Raw genomic sequence first — 19920 nt, forward strand, 5'->3', positions numbered from 1 at the left:
GATCTATACCGGTTTGGGCCTTTTTAGACCTCATCAGTAGATTTGCCGTCTTGGATTTTGCGGCATGTTAAGTTGGGTTCACCGCCGAGTGTGATCTACTGATGAGGTCTAAAAGGGCCCAAACCGGTATAGATCTCTCGACGTGACTCCAACTTAATATTCCAATGCAAACTGCCTGAGCTGAACACTCTCCCCCCTCAGTTTCGTACTGGTGCACATTAGAGTTCAAAAAATTAATTTTGACTCTAATTTTAATTTTTGGAACTTTTTGGCTTTGTTTTCCCCCGAAATGGTGTGGACCCAGCACCATTTCTCCACCTTGTTAGAGAGAGATAAGAATTGAATCGAAGTTGTTCGGTTCACTTTGTATTTTTCGTTCGATTCATGACGATCGATTACATGCCCTCTCGTTACACGCAGAGTTCCTATCATACTTTTTTTTTAACTGAACAATTCGCCTTCAGCTGCGTCTGTAGCAGTTGTTGTTACGAACATGTTGTGCGCATTGATTTTAGCTCATCACATACTAGACTCTCTGAAGGCGTTCGAGCTACTATTTCGCCATGAAGGTGTTGCACAGAGTCATACGAGATTGAAGGCACCTCTACGTCTCATGATTGATGGCATCTTTCAAAATAACGAAGTTCTCTGCAAATTCAATCGAGTGACGACGACAAAAAGAAAGCAGTGGTCGGAAAACGTATTAAGTCCTAGTATCTGTATTCAATAACATTTAGCATGATTTCCGAACTTTATTATAGAAGAAAAAGCCCTTTGATTTAAAAAGACATATGCTCAAATTTACCGCCGAGAAGGTTTCCGTATGCATCAGTAAAGAAAAGAATAATGCTTGTGTAAGGCAGAAAAGATGCTTACATAAAAAGAAAAGTCAGTTACATTATAAGCAGAAACCCCATTCAGCGATTTTATTCTTGACTCAAAACAAAATCTTCTTGACGGCATACTTAAGAATGTTCCTGCCTAAGTCAAGTCACTTTTTCTCAAGTGAAATTCAGAAATTATGCTAGACGTTATTAAATACGGATGCTAGGACTTCGTGAGTTTTTGGACTACCGCTCTCTTTTTTTGGTAGTAGTATATTGATTTATTTTATACTCGATATTTATATTTCTTTTATAACTCGAGGAAAAGTCCATACTATTAAGGGATGTTTGGCACTCTTAATATACTGAAGCGCTTTCAATTCTATATGATACTGTGCTACACCACTGTTGTGAAATAGTTTCTTGAAGCGCCGTGGCACTCCGCGGCGTGGTGGACAACCAGCGTGACACGTGAATGGGCGCCTTCAAACCTAACAGGGATACTTCACGCATTGCGCAATGCGTGAAGTATCCCTGTTAGGTTTGAAGGCGCCTGTGCGCGTTCCGCACTGGCAGCAACCGCTCCGCTCTGTGTTAGGCTGTAATATTTAAACTGACGAAGTCAGCGATTTTCAAGTCATGATTTTGAAATGTTTGCACACTCTGCATGGAATATTCTTATTTAAATTGATGAAAAAAAAAATATGTATTTAAGGAAGATATTATGTGTGTTTTGTAAATCTTAAGGTTGTTCCGTGTCAAACTAAATGATTACCAAAGCTTTTTTATTTTTGTACAGCATGTTGTACGCAACCTAAATTACCGCAATTCTAAAAAATCCATGTACAAATGGGTTAATACAAAAGATTGAGTGCGTTTTGGGTTTTTTCCCTCTTTTATTCATTATTGTATAGTTTCTTTCAACTGCAGCTCGTTGAGATTAGTATCTATGCCATACCTTGGAATAGGTTTTACAAATATTTACCACATTTCAAAACTGTAAATGCTTTCATGAAAAAAGTATATGTATATAAGGTATATTTTATATCGAAAATTTAAAGGATAAAAATGACAATGAGCATTTGGAAAGATACATCAAAAGAAGAAAGTGACATTTCATTTAAAAAATGAGTTACAATAACAACACCTCCTTCTCTCCCAATGTTCAAATTACGGTATTGTCAGTATAATTTTACACGCGGACTAAAATATAACGGTTGGGCTCAGTCACTGTTGCTTAATTTACGGGTGGACGTAAACTACTGGACAAAACAGGTGTGCGGACAAAAATCGTTGACCAAATGCCCTTAAACCACCAAGACTAAAAATTTGTAGTGCGATTCATTGTATTTTACATCTACACTAAGTTTATGTTTTAGTTTATGTCGAAGAGTTTTTCGAGAATCCCCCATTAACGACCATAAAATACAAATTTCTATTGGTAAAAATATTTATTGAAGAGCTAAAATGTTTTTCAACATTTATTATACGGCTGTTTTCTAATCGCCTTCAACCGCGTCCGCAGCAATTGTTGTTACGAATATGTTGTGCGTGCTGACTATGGTTCATTACATACTCAACTCTCTGAAGGCGCTTTTTGTTCACAACCTATTTCGTTCGTTCTCCAACAGATCGCGCTACTCGCGCACATAAAACGCCTTCAGAGAGTCGAGTATGTAATGAGGTAAAATCAGCGCGCACAACATATTCGTAACAACAATTGCTGCAGACGCAGCTGAAGGCGAATTGTTTAGTTAAAAAAAAAATATGATAGGAAGTCTGCATATAACGAGAGGGCATGTATTTGATCGGCCTCGAACCGGACGAAAAATACAAACGTGAACCGATCAACACCGATTCAATTGACAAATAAATAGAAAAGCGGATTAAAACCAGCAGAAAACTTGCATTTACAATGAAAATTTCAAATTTCGATATCTTGAAATTAGAATCAATCAAAATTTCGATTTTTTGCGATTTTTAGTCCACGTGTACCATAGACTCACTCCATTTCAAAATCGTTTTTGGGTACATTTTCGTCTCATTTTTTTCTTGGGTTCCTCGCATTTTCGGTTCCTTGTATGTCAGGTGGGGCAGCCCCTGGGGGGTTGGGCTTGTTTTATGTTGGGGGGTGGCCCATGGGGTTGGGGGCTGCTTGGATGTCAGTGGGGCACCCCAAGGGTTGGGTTCCTTGGATGTCAGGTGGGGCACCCCAGGTAGTTTTGCTCCCTATCAAATACGTATCACATTACAGAAATTCGTACCATGTTGCCTGGGACAATGATTTGCCTACAATTAGCCGGGTATGCAAAATATCTGTCGTGATGCACGAATAGTGGTATCAGAATTTTGCATTACGTTTACGGATTGGGTTGAAGGCGCTCATCTGTATCCACTGTGGGTGGACTTGTACAACGATTTTGACCGAATAGTTCATAATTTTGGGTCTTCAATGGAGCCGTAATTTCGAAAATTGCCGAGGAATATTATTTTGAAAATAAAAAAAAAATAAGATTGTTTTTTGCCCTAAAGTTTCATTTAAAAAAAAGAGAGCCCAAATGTTCGGTTCAGATTGGGGTTTTTATGTCTTCTTGCTTTGGTCATCGTAGTCTCATGCAAAGCTAAGAGAGTCGCCGTTCAGAAGATCGCAACTTACTCAAAAGTTGATGTAGCTTGATTTGGCCCGATGAGATCAAACTAAATATTATCTGATAAGGAATTGTAAGCGTGTTATTCTTTTTCCAGTCTTTAAATGATCCAAATCCGCGAACAACAGTTTTAAAACACCAATTGCAAAAAAGCGTTTTTCGTGATGAAGTGTCAATTGGACTGAGTTAAGCAGAAAGGAACCAACCCACATTTTGGGAAAAATTGAGTTATGAATGGTTTTGAACTCAACCATTGCTCTACTAGCTATCGTCAAAAATTCAAAGTGTTTGTTGGAGCAAATTTTGCAGAATTTGAACTTAAAGCTTATCTTTTACATTGAGTCTTATGCAGGAGCCAAACTTTAAACCTCTTTTTCTCGGTTCGATCCCGATGTGGCTTGGTTCCTTTCTGTTTAACTCCGTCCAATTCTTAGTGCCGGTAACATGAATTTCGGCATTTCCTCCGTATTTTCTAACAATCTTTCGAAAAACTATTCAAAATGCTGATAAAGTCTGAAAAAACATCTTATGCTAGCTATCCTTAAGAATTATTTCCCTTCAACTAACAATAAAGAGGAATGTAGACAGGTTTTTTACTCTCCTGGAAAATCGTGTTTTCCGAGTTACGCACTTCTGCATTTTCACCATCGATATGTAATGATGTGAAATCAGCACGCACGAGAGATTTATAAAAACACTTGCTGCAGACGCTGCTGAAGGCGAATTGTTCAGTTAACAAAGAGTGTGATAGGAAGTTCGCACGCAACGAAAGGATATGCATTCGATTGACACGATTCAAACGGCTAATAAAAACGTGAATTGGTCGACGGGAACCGATCGAAACCGATTCATCGGAAAAATAAGTAAAAACTGGAGCAAGAGCAATAGAAAACTCGCATTTAATATAGAAATATCAAATTGCGATATCTCGAAAATAGAATCAGCCAAGATTTTGACTTTTTTTGCCTTAAAGTTTACACGTGCCATAGATTTACCCCCTGCGAGCCGTTTTAGTTTACACTTATGCTCTTTTTTTATTTTTTTTTTATTTTATGGCCTCCAGACTACTGTCATCAAGAAACCGGCTAAAACGGTTGTAGAGCGCGATATGATTCAAGTATACGAATGCTATCATGTGAGCGGCGATTTCACATTTCCCATGACCAATGTGAACTAAAAACATTAAAATCTCAGTTAGGCATTGACTTTAGCAATTTTTGTTGCGCGAACTGTGTTTTAGGTAAAATTCTGATTAAGAAACATGTATCAAAAGGTTAAATTCGTACCCCGCCTCGTACATTGACTCTGAAATCACATTAATTGGTTCTTAATTGATTAGCTAACCAATAAGTTGGAAGCAGATGTGACTCAATCAAGTCGATCAGTTTTATTCATCTTCGCGATGTTAACAGAATATTATTATTTTTTTAAAGCACCCACATTTAAAATGCATTTGAAAAAATCATGACAAAAGAGTGAATATTCTTACAAAAACCTAGTCAAAAAACTAAGTTACAAAAAGAATGAGAAATTCGGGTAATTAGCAAGATGTGATGGAATCTGACTCACATTTCGATTTGAAACTGGTTTTATGGCACATTGCAAAATAATAGCACTGGGTTCAATTGTGAAAGAAAGGTCGCTTAGCGATGTTTCGACAGACTCCTTCATTTGCACCCGTTCAAAAGCATTGAAACGCGACAAGCAACTATTTTAACTCTCCGGAGAGGAAATTGCATACTTCCCAAACTGAAGGGGTTTTGAGCGGAGGCAAAAGCTCCGTGGAAATCGCGATATTTGTTGTGCATCCAATGTTCATGAAAGTTTCGAACGGCAGTTTGACTCGCCTTGAAGCGAACGCGTAAAAGCATAGTCCTCCGGAAGCTGAGTATTCTGAGTATTCTATTTTTTCGACAAAGCTGTGTACGAAGAGATCAAAGGGAATATAGAGCGATCTTTTTAGTTCAAATGACCTATGGTAAGGTTACTGCATCGAAGTGATGTGTGTTGCCTATCTGCTGATGGAAGGGACGCTTCACGCGGAAATGGATTGCGTTAAAATTGAAATGAGCTGCAATTTTTATTTGCTTTGCAAATTGCCAATCATTCTGAGACATGTGACTCATGACATTGATCATTCAAAATGGGCATTTATTAACCAGATTATTTAAATATATTGCACTTTTGTTGCATTTAATCGCAATTTTACTTCAATATTTTCATTGCAATGTGCCGCTTGGGGTACTGTCCGTTTTTCCGGCAAAATCTTGCCTAATACTCCATTGTAACTGTGCGGTGTCAAAACTTCCATAAACAGTGGATGCTCAACAATTCTTGCGATTGCCACGGTACGCCCTGGGCAACTGCTACTGTAGCAGTGGTACGCTAGCGTTCAAAACTCCTTCAGTTTGGGAAGTATGCAATTCGCTCTCCAGAGAGTTAAGAGTTCAACAAAAATTAATGTTAGCAAAGATGCATGAAATATCTACAAATTTACTCTCTTACACACCGATGCATTCGGCAAATATAGGCATCACCAGTTAATACATTCGTAGATTTTTCGTGCATCTTGGCTAATATATTATTTTTGGTTTAAGTCGATTCAAAAGATACAATAATGGAAAATTGCAGGAAATTAAAAGAGTTGCTCGTCGCGTTACAATGCTACCGAACGATTGTGTATGGAGAGGTCCGTCGGGAAAGTACTGAAAAACCTTATTTCTTTCAAAGTTGGACCGCGTTAAGTAGAAAGGAACCGAGCCACATCCGCTATTGCCGTATTTAATTAGGCAATTACGTTGTGTTTTTTTTTTTTTTTTTTTTTTTTTTTTACATGAAAACGGTTGGGTGGTTTTTTGTGCACACTGTAGTGAATTTTTTGCAAAGTATGAAGCAAATTCCTTAAAATGTTCACAGGGTTCCGCACAGGCGTTCTCTTGGAAAAAATTAAATTGCTCAGTTTTTGGCAAAAGCCGATGTGGCTTGGATCCTTCTTACTAAACGGTGTCCACGAGCATAGAGCTAGCGTGAAATGAGACGTAAAAATAGTTTCTAAGTAAAATGTAAGCAAAAATCAATACATCTCGCTAAAATTGAAACAACCCTGAAAAAAATGGTATGCTGTTTTAGCATCTACGATGTCAAAAATGTGTCTGATGATCCTAAGATGCTGGCTTCATTGCCCACGCACTTGAATTTGCATTCACAGGATGTAAAGCTAATTTTACATCCTGATTGATGGCATCTTTCAAAATAACGAAGTTCCCTGCAAATCCAATCGAAGGACGACTACAAAAAGAAAGCAGTGGTCGGAAAAAATTTTAATTCCTAGTATCTGTATTCAATAACGTTTAGCATGATTTTCGACCTTCATTAGAAAAGAAAGTCCTTTCATTCAAAAAGAAATATGCTCAAAACCGCCGAGAAGGTTTCCGTATGAATCAGTAAAGAAAATAATGCTTGAGTAAGGAAGAAAAGATGCTTACATAAAATGAAAAGTCTGTTACATTCAGCAGAAACCCCATTCAGCGATTTTATTGACGATTATAAATCTTCTTGACGGCATACTTAAGAATGTTCCTGTTTAAATCAAGTCACTTTTTCTCAAGTGAAATTCAAAAATTATGCTAGACGTTATTAAATACGGATGCTAGGACTTCGTGAGTTTTTGGACTACCGCTCTCTTTTTTTGGTAGTAGTATATTGATTTATTTTGCGAGGAAACCTCCATATTATTAAAGGATGTCTGTCACTCTTAATATACTGAAGCGCCTTCAATTCCATATGATATTGTGCTACACCACTGTGGTGAAATAGTTGCTTGAAGCGCCCGTGGCACTCCGCGGCGCGGCGGACAACCAGCGTGACACGTGAATGGGCGCCTACAAACCCAACAGGGATACTTCACGCATTGCGCAATGCGTGAAGTATCCCAGTTAGGTTTGTAGGCGCCCGTGGGCGTTACGCACCGGCAGCAACCGCTTTGCTCTGTGTTAGGCTCTAATATTTAAACTGACTAAGTCAGCGATTTTCAAGTCATGATTTTGAAATGTTTGCTCACTCTGCATGGAATATTCTCATTTAAATTGATGAAAAAAAAATATGTATCAAAGGAAAATATTGTGTGTGTTTTGTAAATCTTAAGGTTATTCCGTGTCAAACTTAATGATTACCAAAGCTTTTTAATTTTTCTGCAGCATGTTGTACGCAACCAAACGCGCAAACTGCGCGGACAGAAAAGGTAGCAACTTGGGAACACCAGACACATTTTTGACATCCCAGGTGCGAAAACAACGCATTATTTTTTTCAGTGTAAAATATTAAAATTCAGAAACATTAAAAAAAAAAAAAAAAACATTGGATGCTCAACAATGCTGGCGACAGGGTTGGTTCTCATCTAGCTGTGGATACTTACACTTTGACTAACGGTGATTCCCTGCCTCTGATGGCAGGTGGTGTTGGTTGAGTTGTTGACGTTGGCCCGGAACCTCTGTAGGTCGTCGTCGAGGTCCAGGATGTTGGCCAGGAGGCTCCGCGACGAGCGCTCCCGGATCTCGAGCTCCCGCATCCGGTGCGAGATGCTTATTGTCTTCAGCGTGATCTTCTTCCCCGGCCGCCCCATCCGCAGCACCCAAGGCAGGTACTCTAGGAACAGTTTCTGCACCTGAAAAACCCAACAACTCGGTCAACGATCAACTTTGAGTAGAGACAGAGGACAATTCTGCCGTGATAGCGAAGAGAGCCGTAAGTGCAAAAATGAAGTTTTGAGAAAACGGGCTCAGAAGCTTCTGACAAGAACATTTTATGGAAAGAAGTCTCCGTTCTTTGTCAAATTTCCACTAATCGTCCGGAAGACTCCTAGAAATCGTATGGATGATTAAAAATCGACGGATTTTATTTCCATTTCATAAAAAGGGTATTTTTAATTTTCATGCTAGGCTATTGTTAGGCAAGACAGCCGTAAGTGCTATCTTCTGCATGCTTTCGTGGTTGCGTTTTGGACGCACAAAAAACACATGTTCAGGTTAGAAATTGGCAGAGGAGGGCCGCACTTTACTGGAAAGCACTGTTTCCATTGGCTCTCATGCACCTACGGCTGTCTTAAAAAAACTATGTCATTTTTTATGCACTTACGGCTTTTTCATACGTCTCGTTTTCATTAGATTAGGATGAATTTTGCTGTTTTAGTTGTCTCAGTAATTTCATCTAAAAGAGTTTAGACGAATTTTGAAGAAAACTTGATTTCGAAAATTTTGCACTAACGGCTCTCTTCGCTATCACGGCAAAATTAGATGCGGTTCTGTCAAACGAAACTATGTGCATTATGACGTGAGCCCTGTAATGCATATATTCTTTCAGTGCTCAGGGCTCATGTCTTGATGTCCATATCTCCGACAGAAATACGTCCAATTGATAGGCTCATATCATATAAACAATATCAACGGTAAAACTACCACTTCTCCATTGAGTAGTTGTTTTCGAGAGAGATGTTTTCTTTCCCGAGCAACTAGTTGGTGCTTAGGAGATGAATGTATCCTTTCCTAGCACAAACTAGTTGCCCAAGAGAGAAAACATTTCTCTCCTCTGCCTACTGGACCCGGTATCTCGGTTTCCGACGTTGCAGACTTCCTATACAGTCCTATTAAGGAATAACGCCGTATGAACCTTTGATTGCCTTTGATAAAACACGAATTTTCAGGTAAACTTATGAATATTTTTCTTCCAACTTTTCAGATAATTTTGCTTGCAATTCCACCAAAAAGTCCTGAAAATTTCAAAAGAAAATATCCATAACTTTGAAAAAAAAATGAAAATTTGATCAAAGGAAAAGCAACTATCGAGTGTTCGTACGGCGTTCTTCCTTAGCACGGCAGTGTCGTAAGTGCTTTTTTTAAATCGAAAACTACTAGACGTCCGCTGAACATCTTTTTACAGATTTCTGGAGATGAAAAATTTCAAAAATCGAGAATCACCGACACTAGGCGTAACTTGGCCTGTTGAATGCATCCCGGAGAGTTCCAAAAAATTATATGAAATTTCTTGAAATCCGCAAATAAATTTTATGATATTTTCGATCTCCGCGAGTGCGGCAAAAGTTAAATTCGGAGGTCAATGCTATTATTCGCATGATTAGTATTTCATGATGTTTGATGAATAATTTGTTGAGCATAAAATTCGCCAAATGATGACAGATAAATGCTGGAGAGGGGACTTTGCTGGGCAATTTTTTGCGAATCAGGTCGGGTTTGCTAAACTATTGCTCAACTCTTTGGACATCAGTCATCATCAGGCGAATCTCAGCGTTGACTTCTGAGAGTAACTTTTACACTCTAAAATATAGTGTCTCTGCTTTTAAAGCAAGCTTTGCGATAAATGTGAACACAGCCACGTTAAATGTGCCTTAAGATGAGGGGTGGGAGAACTGATATTTTCTTTACCACAGCTCATACACTGCGGATTCTGCATTGTTTGAAGTGATGTACACCTAAACATTTCTAAAATTGTCCTTTTTGAAACCATTTATACTATTCAAACTATGAAGACAAAAAAGGAACCTCGAGAAAACTACAACGCTCACAATATCATTTAGCAATGAAAAAAAATGGATTGAAATTTTGACCCTATAGCCCTGTGTCCACTCGTCAAAACGGGGTCAAAATGGAAGCTCAACATGAATCGATAAATACGATCGGTTCGCGATTGATGATCAAAAAAGAGTCGCGCTATTCTACTTTGAGTTGCAACGCTTATCAATCGCATCGAGTCCCGACTTTGAGCCACTTATCGTTGATATCGATTCGCTTTGAGCTTCTACTTTGACGCCATTATGACGACTGGAGAGAGAGTTTATGTTTTTGAAAAATTAGAATGTGATAAGCATCGAAGACTGAAAATCCATTTTTTTCATCCCAAATCGAGCTTTTTCACTGTAAGTTGTAGAACATTTAAAAACTTCAAAACCATCAGGAAACGTTGCACCAACCAAAATAATATTTTCGCATCAAAATTACAAGTAAAACATAGTATACCTATTGAAAATAGCCAGTTTAGACTTATAAAAGAGGAACGAGAATTTTCCGTTTAACCGATTCGAACGATCCATTGAAATCAAATCAGACACCCAACTCATTACAGTGTAGAGAAAATGAGCCTGTGAAGACTCAAAACTTCCTGTCTTTTTATTCATTGCAAGTTTATCCTTGCTAATCCATGTTATTTGTTTTCACTATGTCCTACTTCAAACGTACAACGAAGCTGATTCACGTTCATCCTTTGAAATTATACCTACATTATACCTCATAGAGAGTGACGAGACAACATATGAGTTACCAAAACACCGTATATTTTCACATGAAAAATACAAGTAAAGCATGGTGAACTCATAAATAATAGCCAATTTAGACTTATAAAAGAGAAATAAGCGTTTTCCGTTTTGTCGATGCAAAGCTTTTTAGTTTCATCTGATCAAAGATCTGGAAACATGGATACGGCTTTTGGACGGTATTCTTGATGTTAGGGTGCAGTCAAGAGATATCGAGATGCCCTCTCCCAACTATTAGGCTATCTCTAGTGGCAGGGACTGTAAAACATCTCTTAGAGAACGTGTGAATTTTAATTAAAAAACTCTTAATAAAACTGTTAAGATTTACAAAGAAGGAAACCCTTTTCGGGATTTTTTTAAACGTGAAGTTTATAGGAGATCAAATTTAAGTACAAGAATTGTTTGAAAAACACTCTCATTGTAATTCGCAAAAATAATGCACTGGTTTTTGACACTTTTTTACGTGAATTTTACTTTGAAAATTGTTTTAATAAATCACGTTTCTCAAATGACTTTTTTAACACTTTTTTTTAACTTAAATTGTACGTAAAAATCCCAAAACGGGTCCCCTCCTTCGTGAATTTTGACAGTTTTTTTAAACTGTTTTTTCGAAACAAGTTTAAACAGCCGTTGCTAGAGGGGATGCGATGTTGGACAATCTTCACTCCAATCGGCACCTAAATTGCAACGGTTGACGCCCGGACTGAGAATTTCTCCCGACGTTTCAGTGGCAGGCACTATGTCGGCAGCAGTGGTCGACGGCGAGCTTGTTCCAGTGATCGGCCAACCTGCGCTGGAACCTCTCGGCGGGGGTGCGGACGCCCCTGAGCGGCCTGCTACCCGACGTGAAATCCGCCTCGAAGATGTCGGGCGTTCGCCTGGCCCTCTCCTTCAAGCGCTCTCGGAGCCGGTCCAATCGGGAAGCGATGAAATCCGGTCCGTGGAGGTGCTTCCACGTGCCATCCTTCAGCACCTCCAATCCGGTACGGAAGTTCTTGAGCGAAACCCTCCCCCCGCCCGCGTGGGGGTCGTCGGCGGTGTCCGGGGGGTGGCGGGGGTGCCTCGAGGAGGGCGGGGAGCTCCCGGGACGAGCGGGAGGGGGCGCCGAGGGGGTGGTCGGCTCCGGGTCCTCCATGCTGTTCAGGAACTGCTCGAGCTGGTAGCTCATGGGCTTTCCGCCGAGCAGGGTGTGAGGAGACGGAGCGGGCGTGGGCTCGTCGCAGGGTTGAATCGTTCTGGGGTATAACTGCTCCGTCTCGAGTGCCTCTGCTGGAGGAGTCCGCGCTCGAGGGTGAGATGGACATTGTAGAGGAGACTCTGGAGGTGCTTGGTATGGAGATTCCGGTGGAGACTCTGGAGGTGCTTGGTATGGAGATTCCGGTGGAGACTCTGGAGGTGCTTGGTATGGAGATTGAGGTAGAGACTCTGGAGGCGCTTGGTATTGGGATTCCGGTGGAGTTCGAGGGATGGCTGTCACCCCTTCGCGTGGTTGAGACCCTGCTCTCTCGTGCGGGCGAGATCTGGCTTTCTCTTGCTGCGGAGATGGCACTTCTTCCTGATGTTGAGGTCCCATCTCTTCCAGCTGTAGAAATCTCGCTCCTTCTATCCAAGGAGATCCTATGCTCTCGTGCGGTGGAGATCGCGCTATTTCCCGCGGTGAATATTGCGTCCTCTCCTGCAGTTGAGATCCGACTTTCTCGTGCAGAGGGGATCCCACTACGTCCTGCACTGGAAAGTTTATTCTTCCCTGAGGTGGATGTTCCATCCTTTCCTGGGGTGGAGATCGCAATCTTTCCTGCGATGGATACCCCATGTTTTCCTGTGGTGGGTATCTCATCCTTTCCTGCTGGGGACATCCCGTCATTTCCTGCGGTAGATATCCCATCTTCTCCTGCGGTGGGAATTTGTGTCCCTCCGCCGGTGAACATAGCGTTTCCTCCTGCGGCAGACATATCACTATTTCCTGCGGTGGAGACTCCGTCCTCTCCTGCGGTGGATATTCCGATCTCTCCTGCAATGGAGATCTCCTTCTGTCTTTCTCTGGAGATCCCGCTCTCTTGTCCGGTGGAGATTCCGCCCTTCCGTGCGGCGGAAACCTCGATTGCCGCTCCGCCCACTCGCACAGTGGAGATTGCGGTGACTGTTTCAGAAACTCGCGGGGTGGAGGTGGGGTTTGAGGCCCTGTCCACACGTGCGGTGGATATGGAGTCTGAGGCCCCGTCCACACGAGGGGTGAAGATGGGGTCTGAGGTCCCATCCGGGGGTGGGTTTGAGGCTCCACCCACATGTGCGGTGGAGGTGGGGTTTGGTGTCCTGTCCACACATGTGTCGGCGATGGGATTCGAGATAGAACCCGACCTCGAGGTGGAGGCTCCGCCCACTCCAGCGGCTGGAATCGTGGTTGAGGCTCCACCCACTCGCGCGGTGGAGATCGGGACGGAGATCGGGGCGGCGATCGTGGTAGAGATACGCGACGCGGAGGCGGAGGAGATCGAGGGGGGTTGTAGTAAGCGGGTTGCACGTGGACGCTCGTGATGGATTCGAATCTAGTGGCTGGAGGACAGAGTTGGGTTCTCAGATTTATGATGGACCGAGCGTCTCTCGTAAGTCTGAATTGTAGGGAGCTGAAACTAGTGCCTGAGAGAGCACAGAGCACTAAGGGTGCTCGTTTTGACTTGCCAATCGTAGAAACACTGCTTCAGCCCGAGAAATGCACTTCGGCGGGGATTTGAGGGAGGAATTTCGACTAAAATCCGCTAAAAATACGCTAGGAATTCACTAAATTAGGATCTCAGAATTTCTCAATCGAGAAAGCAAAGTACAAGGTGAATTTTCAAAAATGATGTATTACTTGTTGTTGTTTTGACACGTGAAAATCAGGCATTTACTAAACGCATTTATGGTCAAAATTATAAAAAGAGAAAATGACGAATCAGGATCTGAGAATTTCACAATCAAGATAGCAAAGTTTAAGGTGAATTTTCAAAAATGATGTATCACTGATTATTGGGTCGACACGTGAAAATCAGGCATTTACACGACGCATTTATGGTCAATATTACAAAGAGAGAAAATGACAAAGTTTTTGAAAAACTCAGCGGAAACTAAATTGAAACACTGCACTTGCGGAGCACCGACCACAGCATTCGAGAGGAGGTGTAGAAGTTTCAGGGAGCTGTTTGGAATGTTCAGAAAACGTATAGAGATGAGCGTTGCATCTTGAAGTTCAAGCACGGCTGGATTAGAGGGGGGGAGGCACGAGGGGTTGTTAAATTCAGGAACACAAAGCGCAGAACTTTAAGGACACCCTATAATAAACTCGCCGCACCTTTGAAGACGAAGGGCTAGTTTCAATTGTTGAAGTTGAATTTGATTGTTGCACTATGATAGCTATGATTTGTCTAGTATTTAGGAAAAGGAAATGATAATACCATTGGACTCTGCGTGAGATTTTCACTTCAATTATAATGAAAGCGGGCAATTGTTAGACTAGAATTTTGTGGACTACGGTTTAAAAACAAACAGAGAGGTTAGTTTCGACGAGTTTCAGCTGGAGACTTGATGAGAGAAAGTTGTGGAGAAACGGCGAATTAGGTTATCCGTACCACCAACTTGCATTGACTTTTAATTAGCCCAAAATGAGTTTGCATTCTATATAAGCCAAATTTTATGAAGTCTTGCATAAGTTTTTAGATCTTTCATTTCTTTTTCTATTTGAACGCGGTTACGGAAATAATTCAATTGCCGCATCAATATCTGCAGTTGAAGATTGTGCGTCTCCCTCGCATTGTTCCAAATCTCCTATTTTATTTCATTTTAAAAAAGGAAACTAACGAAAGTGTACAATTTAAATTGAGCTTCAATATTTTTTAACAGGTGAATAAAATGTTAGAAAATTTCATGATAAACGGGTGATTCTCAGTAAAAGAGATGAAAAAGGGGAGATTGGCGACATTGTAGTGAAAGATACATGTTTTTTTGTCTCCAAACGTCGATACATTTACCATGCTAAATTAAAAGATATTACATTACCACTAGCAACTAGCCCGTGCTTTGTACGAGACGCATAATCGCGCGTAATAATAACGCGTTTTGATCCGACGGCGATACAAATAATGTCATTCGGGGGTTGAAAAATTGTATCATACATTTGAATTTAACACGTTCCCGAATTAAACCTGGACGAACTTATTCAGAAATATGATTCGCCTTCAATTCGATTGATATGCAATATTAGCTACTCGGAGGTTAAAATAGTTGCATCTTTCATAATGAAGTTCTTACAGCGTTCAATGGAATACGAAGTGAGTATACCGGTGTGTAAAGATTCTGTATTTGACGGTGAGCTCCCTTTCAGTTTTGAATTTTGTCACCATTCGGACCTCAACGTTACGAGATCTCTTCCCTAGTGTGAGAGCCAATTTTTGACAAAATAGAGTTATCTAAGCGTGTTTCGCGGGATAAATTTCCGGAGTTCATGGAATCGTCTAGTTAGAAAATCCAACTCCAATTATTTCAATTTTTTCCTTTTTTTTTTGTGTGCAAAAAATAGGTCTCTTACATGAAAATGGTGGAGCCAATCAAGGCTAGCGCATCCTTGTCGGAACTCTCTCCATACGGATGGTGCCATTGTGATTCCGCTCAGCTGAGCGAAATGTGCTCTTTTTTGGTTAAATGATGTGAACGTCGCCATGGAAATAACTTAGGAAAGGATCGAAGCACCAAAGAAACAGGAGACACAAAAGACAGGAGACACAAAATACCTCTGGGCAGTGCTGCCATGTCCCGGACCTAATTCCAAATTTCGAAACTTTTCAAATAATATTTTAGTTGTTTTCGACATTTTCGGCATTTACTTGGAATTTTAGGGTTTCTGTCAGTTTGACCAATTATTTTATCAAATTTGATAAACATTTTTTCATTAAATTTTACGATCTTCGGAACTATACCCGAACGTACTTCTGACTTTTCCCCGGAACGTTTGAGAAAATTGGAAAATTTTCTCGGAACTTAGGGACATAGGAATTAATTCCGGAATTTTAGGTAAAATAAAATGGCAGCACTGCTCCGGAGGCTTCCAATAACAGTCAATCATTTATTTACGCTTGTTATCAAGCACAAGAGCTTCACAAGAGATGCCTGTAAGTGGCAGCAGTATTTGCCATGCGCAACGTTCATTCGTTGTTAACCTACCTGAGCGAGGAAACCTATGTAAAGAAACAAACTCGGAAGCTCCTACGGTAGGTAATGTACGATGACTTGCGGGCCGAAGGATTCAATTAACAGCGAACAGTTTACTTTGAAACAACTTAAAGCCCCAACTTCAAAGACATACATAGCAATGTCGTCGCTCCTCTAACGTAATGGCGTATCTCTGTTCCTACATGAGCCACGGAAATCATAGATTTATATGTAAAACAGAGCTCACGTAGACATTGAGATACGCCCTTTCGTCAGAGGAGCGACCATGTGTGTCGTATGAGCCGTCGGCTAATCCCGCAGATGAAGCCTGCCAGATTTGTCTGCACATATTGGGTCAGATCTGGTATTCAGTAAAGGCCGAATATATTTCATTTTGCAATAAGAACTACTATTTTGGGCAAATTAGTAAAATCACTTATCTGCAATGGAAAACTTACGCCAAATTTTTTGTTCCTAAAATGAGCCACACAGGTTTTTCTTTATCACAAAATTTAGTCCATCTGATAATAGACATATATTCGATTTTGGTGAGAAACATTGGACTGCATACTGCAATTTGGAACTATAAATTCTGGCTCATCTGAAAAACCACTTATGTGCATAGAGAAACTAATGGCACATACTTTGTTTTTAAACCGGGTTAGAATTTATAGCTCCAAATGCAAAATGCAGTCCCATTGGTCTCTCAACTTTTTAAGTGATTCTTAAAAATATACGCGAAAATTTTAAACCTCGATGATTGAAAACGATGCTGCTTTACGATAGTAAATGCATTTTTTCTCTCACGCGTATTATCTCGTCTTTGAGACATTGGCCACACAGCAGCGCAACCATGCGGCAGATTTCCTCTCTTGATTACTAAGTCACCTGTCCGTCACTTTTTAAATCCTTCAATCGATATTTAACGTAACCTAACTTTCACTGTTTATTGAATGAGAGTGAAGTAAACATTAAGTGGTATAGGACTAAAAATTTAAGGGCTAGAAACGGATGTTTTTGTAAGATATTATCTTCAGTTTCAAAACTAAGGAATCTATTAACTCCGCAGTGTTTCCACAAAGGTAAATGACGATTTTAAATTAATAGTCTTTCTCTATTCTATTAACAAGCCATTTTCTTCTGTCTCTCGAGGCACTCAGCTCATTTGTAAAACCTTCCATGTCATGCAACCATTTCTTGATGCCAATATCTGTCATATTATTTTCACGTTGTTTATGACTTTGAAATCTAGCATCAAACTCATTTTGCATCATTCAATCACTGTTTTGAATAAGGACTCTGCACTCTGTATTTTTGACGAGTCACATACTATTTGAAGCTATGGTAAAGACTCGATTAAGTGGATCGTTGCGAACACCTTGTCTATCGATCCTTTTCCATAAATATAAATGGGAGATCAATCGATACATCGCAAAACACGCCACCACACTGATTTGATTTAGTTATAATTGACAGGATCAAAGGCGAGGACTCGCTCAACCCGTCAATCGGTGATACGGGAGACTCATCGACATTCTATACGCGCAGCGTTATAAGCTCCTTCAAATTCCCAGTCTGCAATTTTCCATGCACTTATATGACACGCTAATTTACCCACTTCCCGCGCTGCTTCTTGTCGTCTGTTCAGTGGCGAGGCGTGAAGGATCGATTATCGATATTTCCGCATATGAAGCTGTGGTAAAGAATTGATTATTAAGGTGTTCGTTCAGCATATCGATTAACATATCGATCCTGATCCAAAGGTTTTAATAGCATAACAATCGACGTATCGCAATTCACGCCACGCCACTGGCCACTGGTCCATTGCATCGGGTCAACTCTTTCAGTCGCTTCGTCATTAAGGTGGCCCACAAAAAATGAATTTCGGAAATTTATAGCCATAACCCCCTAAATCGGTTAAGGCATGTTCAAAAACACGGAAAATGAAATTTGGAGTCAATCGGACAAAATTAACCCGACGCGCAGTTACCATTTATCCCCGCAAAAATAGCTAATTTTTACTGTTTTTCAGTAATTTTTCGCTCACAAAAAATAAAGTCGGAGGGGTCTGCAAATTAAACAGATGGCAAAATTAATTCATAAACTACACCCTAGTGAAGTTTTGGACCCCCTCCATGCTTTTGACCCGACGCGCGGTTGCCATTTTCACGCATGAAAATAGCGAATTTTTTACTGTTTTTGATGATTTTTCCCTGTCGATAAATTAACGTTACAGATGCCTAAATTGTAATCAGAGTGTGGAATTAGTAGCTACGATGCTCCCAATGCTCCCCTTCTGATAATTTTGACACGCTGCGACGTTGCCATTTTTCTGAGCAAAATCGTGAATTTCGACTTATTTCAATATCATCTCTCTAGACCTAAAAAAAAACTCAGGAGCCATCGAAAAAGTGCGATAAAACACGGTGATTATACCATGAGTATCTTCTTTGAAAATTTGGACCCTGTAAAATATTTTACTGGGCGTGAAGTTACCTTACTGCCTGATCGGTCAGGCAGTCAACCGTCCTAGATTTCAAAAGTCTCAAGATAACATTTTCGGCAATTTCTGCCATTTTGGATTTTTGAATTTTAAAAATTTGAGTTGAGATTTAAGTTCCTTCAAAAAATACCCCCTGACACCATGACGGTAAAAGTCAAGTTTCATACGTTAATGCGCCTTCAATTACATTTGATACCGTGCAATACTTTCGTGGTGGAATATTTGCATTGGCGCCTACAAACCTAACGGGGATACTGCATGCATTGCGCAATGAGTGAAGTATCCCTGTTAGGTTTGTAGGCGTCAATGCAACTAATCCACCACGAAAGTATTGCACAGTATCCAATGTAATTGAAGGCGCATTAACGTATGAAACTTGACTGTTACCGTCAACCACTGTTTGCCAAGTGGTAACTTCACGCCGAGTAAAACATTTTACCATGTGGGCATACACATGTGGGCCACCCTACTTCGTCATCATTGACTACTTAAAATATTCGGATTGGAATTTTATGGCAAAACATTTTTACTTAAGTAAAGTTTCTGGAGAATGAATATGGAGTTCCAAGTGTAAAGTAAGAGTAAAAATGTATACTTACGAAACCGCTCATTTTATGATTTTCAGGAGTTCGATGATGGTAGTTGAGCACCAGTACTGTTAATACGACTGAGGAAGCCACCATGAACATAATACAGTTAAAATATGTACCTGCCAAGAAGAAGAAAAGCCGTGTCGATTACAAACATTTTCAATTTTTTATTTGAATTTGTCTGATTTTGGTAAGAAAATGGCGAAAGATCAGCAATAAACAGAAATTGGGGGGCCCTTTAATTACTACTCCGACCAAGTTTCATTACCTATCAAGATATTTTAGGGTTATAAGGATACAGCATTAGCCGCGAGATAACGGAGCAAACTTTTTGAAGGCACATATTTACAAGCACACTTGGTCAGAAAATTGTTTTGTTTCTTGCTCAGGCCAGCATATTTTTTTGAGGTCGGGACTCAAAATTTACATTAGAAATAAGGTACTTTAAGCGATGGCATTAACGATAATTTTTTTCACATATATTCTCTTCAACTTTTTCCTTTTTTTAATCCATTCTATCCTGTTCATTTACATCATTTTGGAAATTAAATTCTGAAAATATAATATAGTCTGGAAATATGATTTTACATCCCTGTGTATCATCTTACTCTTGATTCCTCATTTAATTCTTACCCACCAACAAACACTGCTTAAGTGCTGGAGAGAGAGATGAGATAACGAGAGTTTACAATTAAGAGGATCTGTAAACTTCATACTTTACGAATTTTCCTCTCCTGCCAACCTTGAAGCTAATGCCGCAGCTGAAAAAAATGTTTTTTTCATCGGAAATCTCTAATCGTGGAAAAATGCCGTGGTCTATGACGTCTAGTCATGCACGATAATAAAGACAGTC

At 40.2% G+C, this 19920-nt stretch overlaps 1 protein-coding gene across 1 annotated transcript in view; it reads right to left on the reverse strand.

Annotated features, from left to right (window-relative positions):
• Positions 1–19920, reverse strand: part of nAChRalpha6 (nicotinic acetylcholine receptor alpha6) — a 546969-nt gene that overhangs the window by 20450 nt on the left and 506599 nt on the right. Inside the window, exons 10-11 of the mRNA XM_072301760.1 lie at positions 19077–19186; positions 7887–8135 (exon numbers count right to left, since the gene is read on the reverse strand). Coding sequence (XP_072157861.1) covers positions 7887–8135; positions 19077–19186 — 359 coding nt within the window. The remainder of the gene's footprint in view (positions 1–7886; positions 8136–19076; positions 19187–19920) is intronic.

Source organism: Bemisia tabaci, chromosome 6, assembly GCF_918797505.1.
Source record: "Bemisia tabaci chromosome 6, PGI_BMITA_v3".
In the NCBI taxonomy this organism is placed as follows: domain Eukaryota; kingdom Metazoa; phylum Arthropoda; class Insecta; order Hemiptera; family Aleyrodidae; genus Bemisia; species Bemisia tabaci.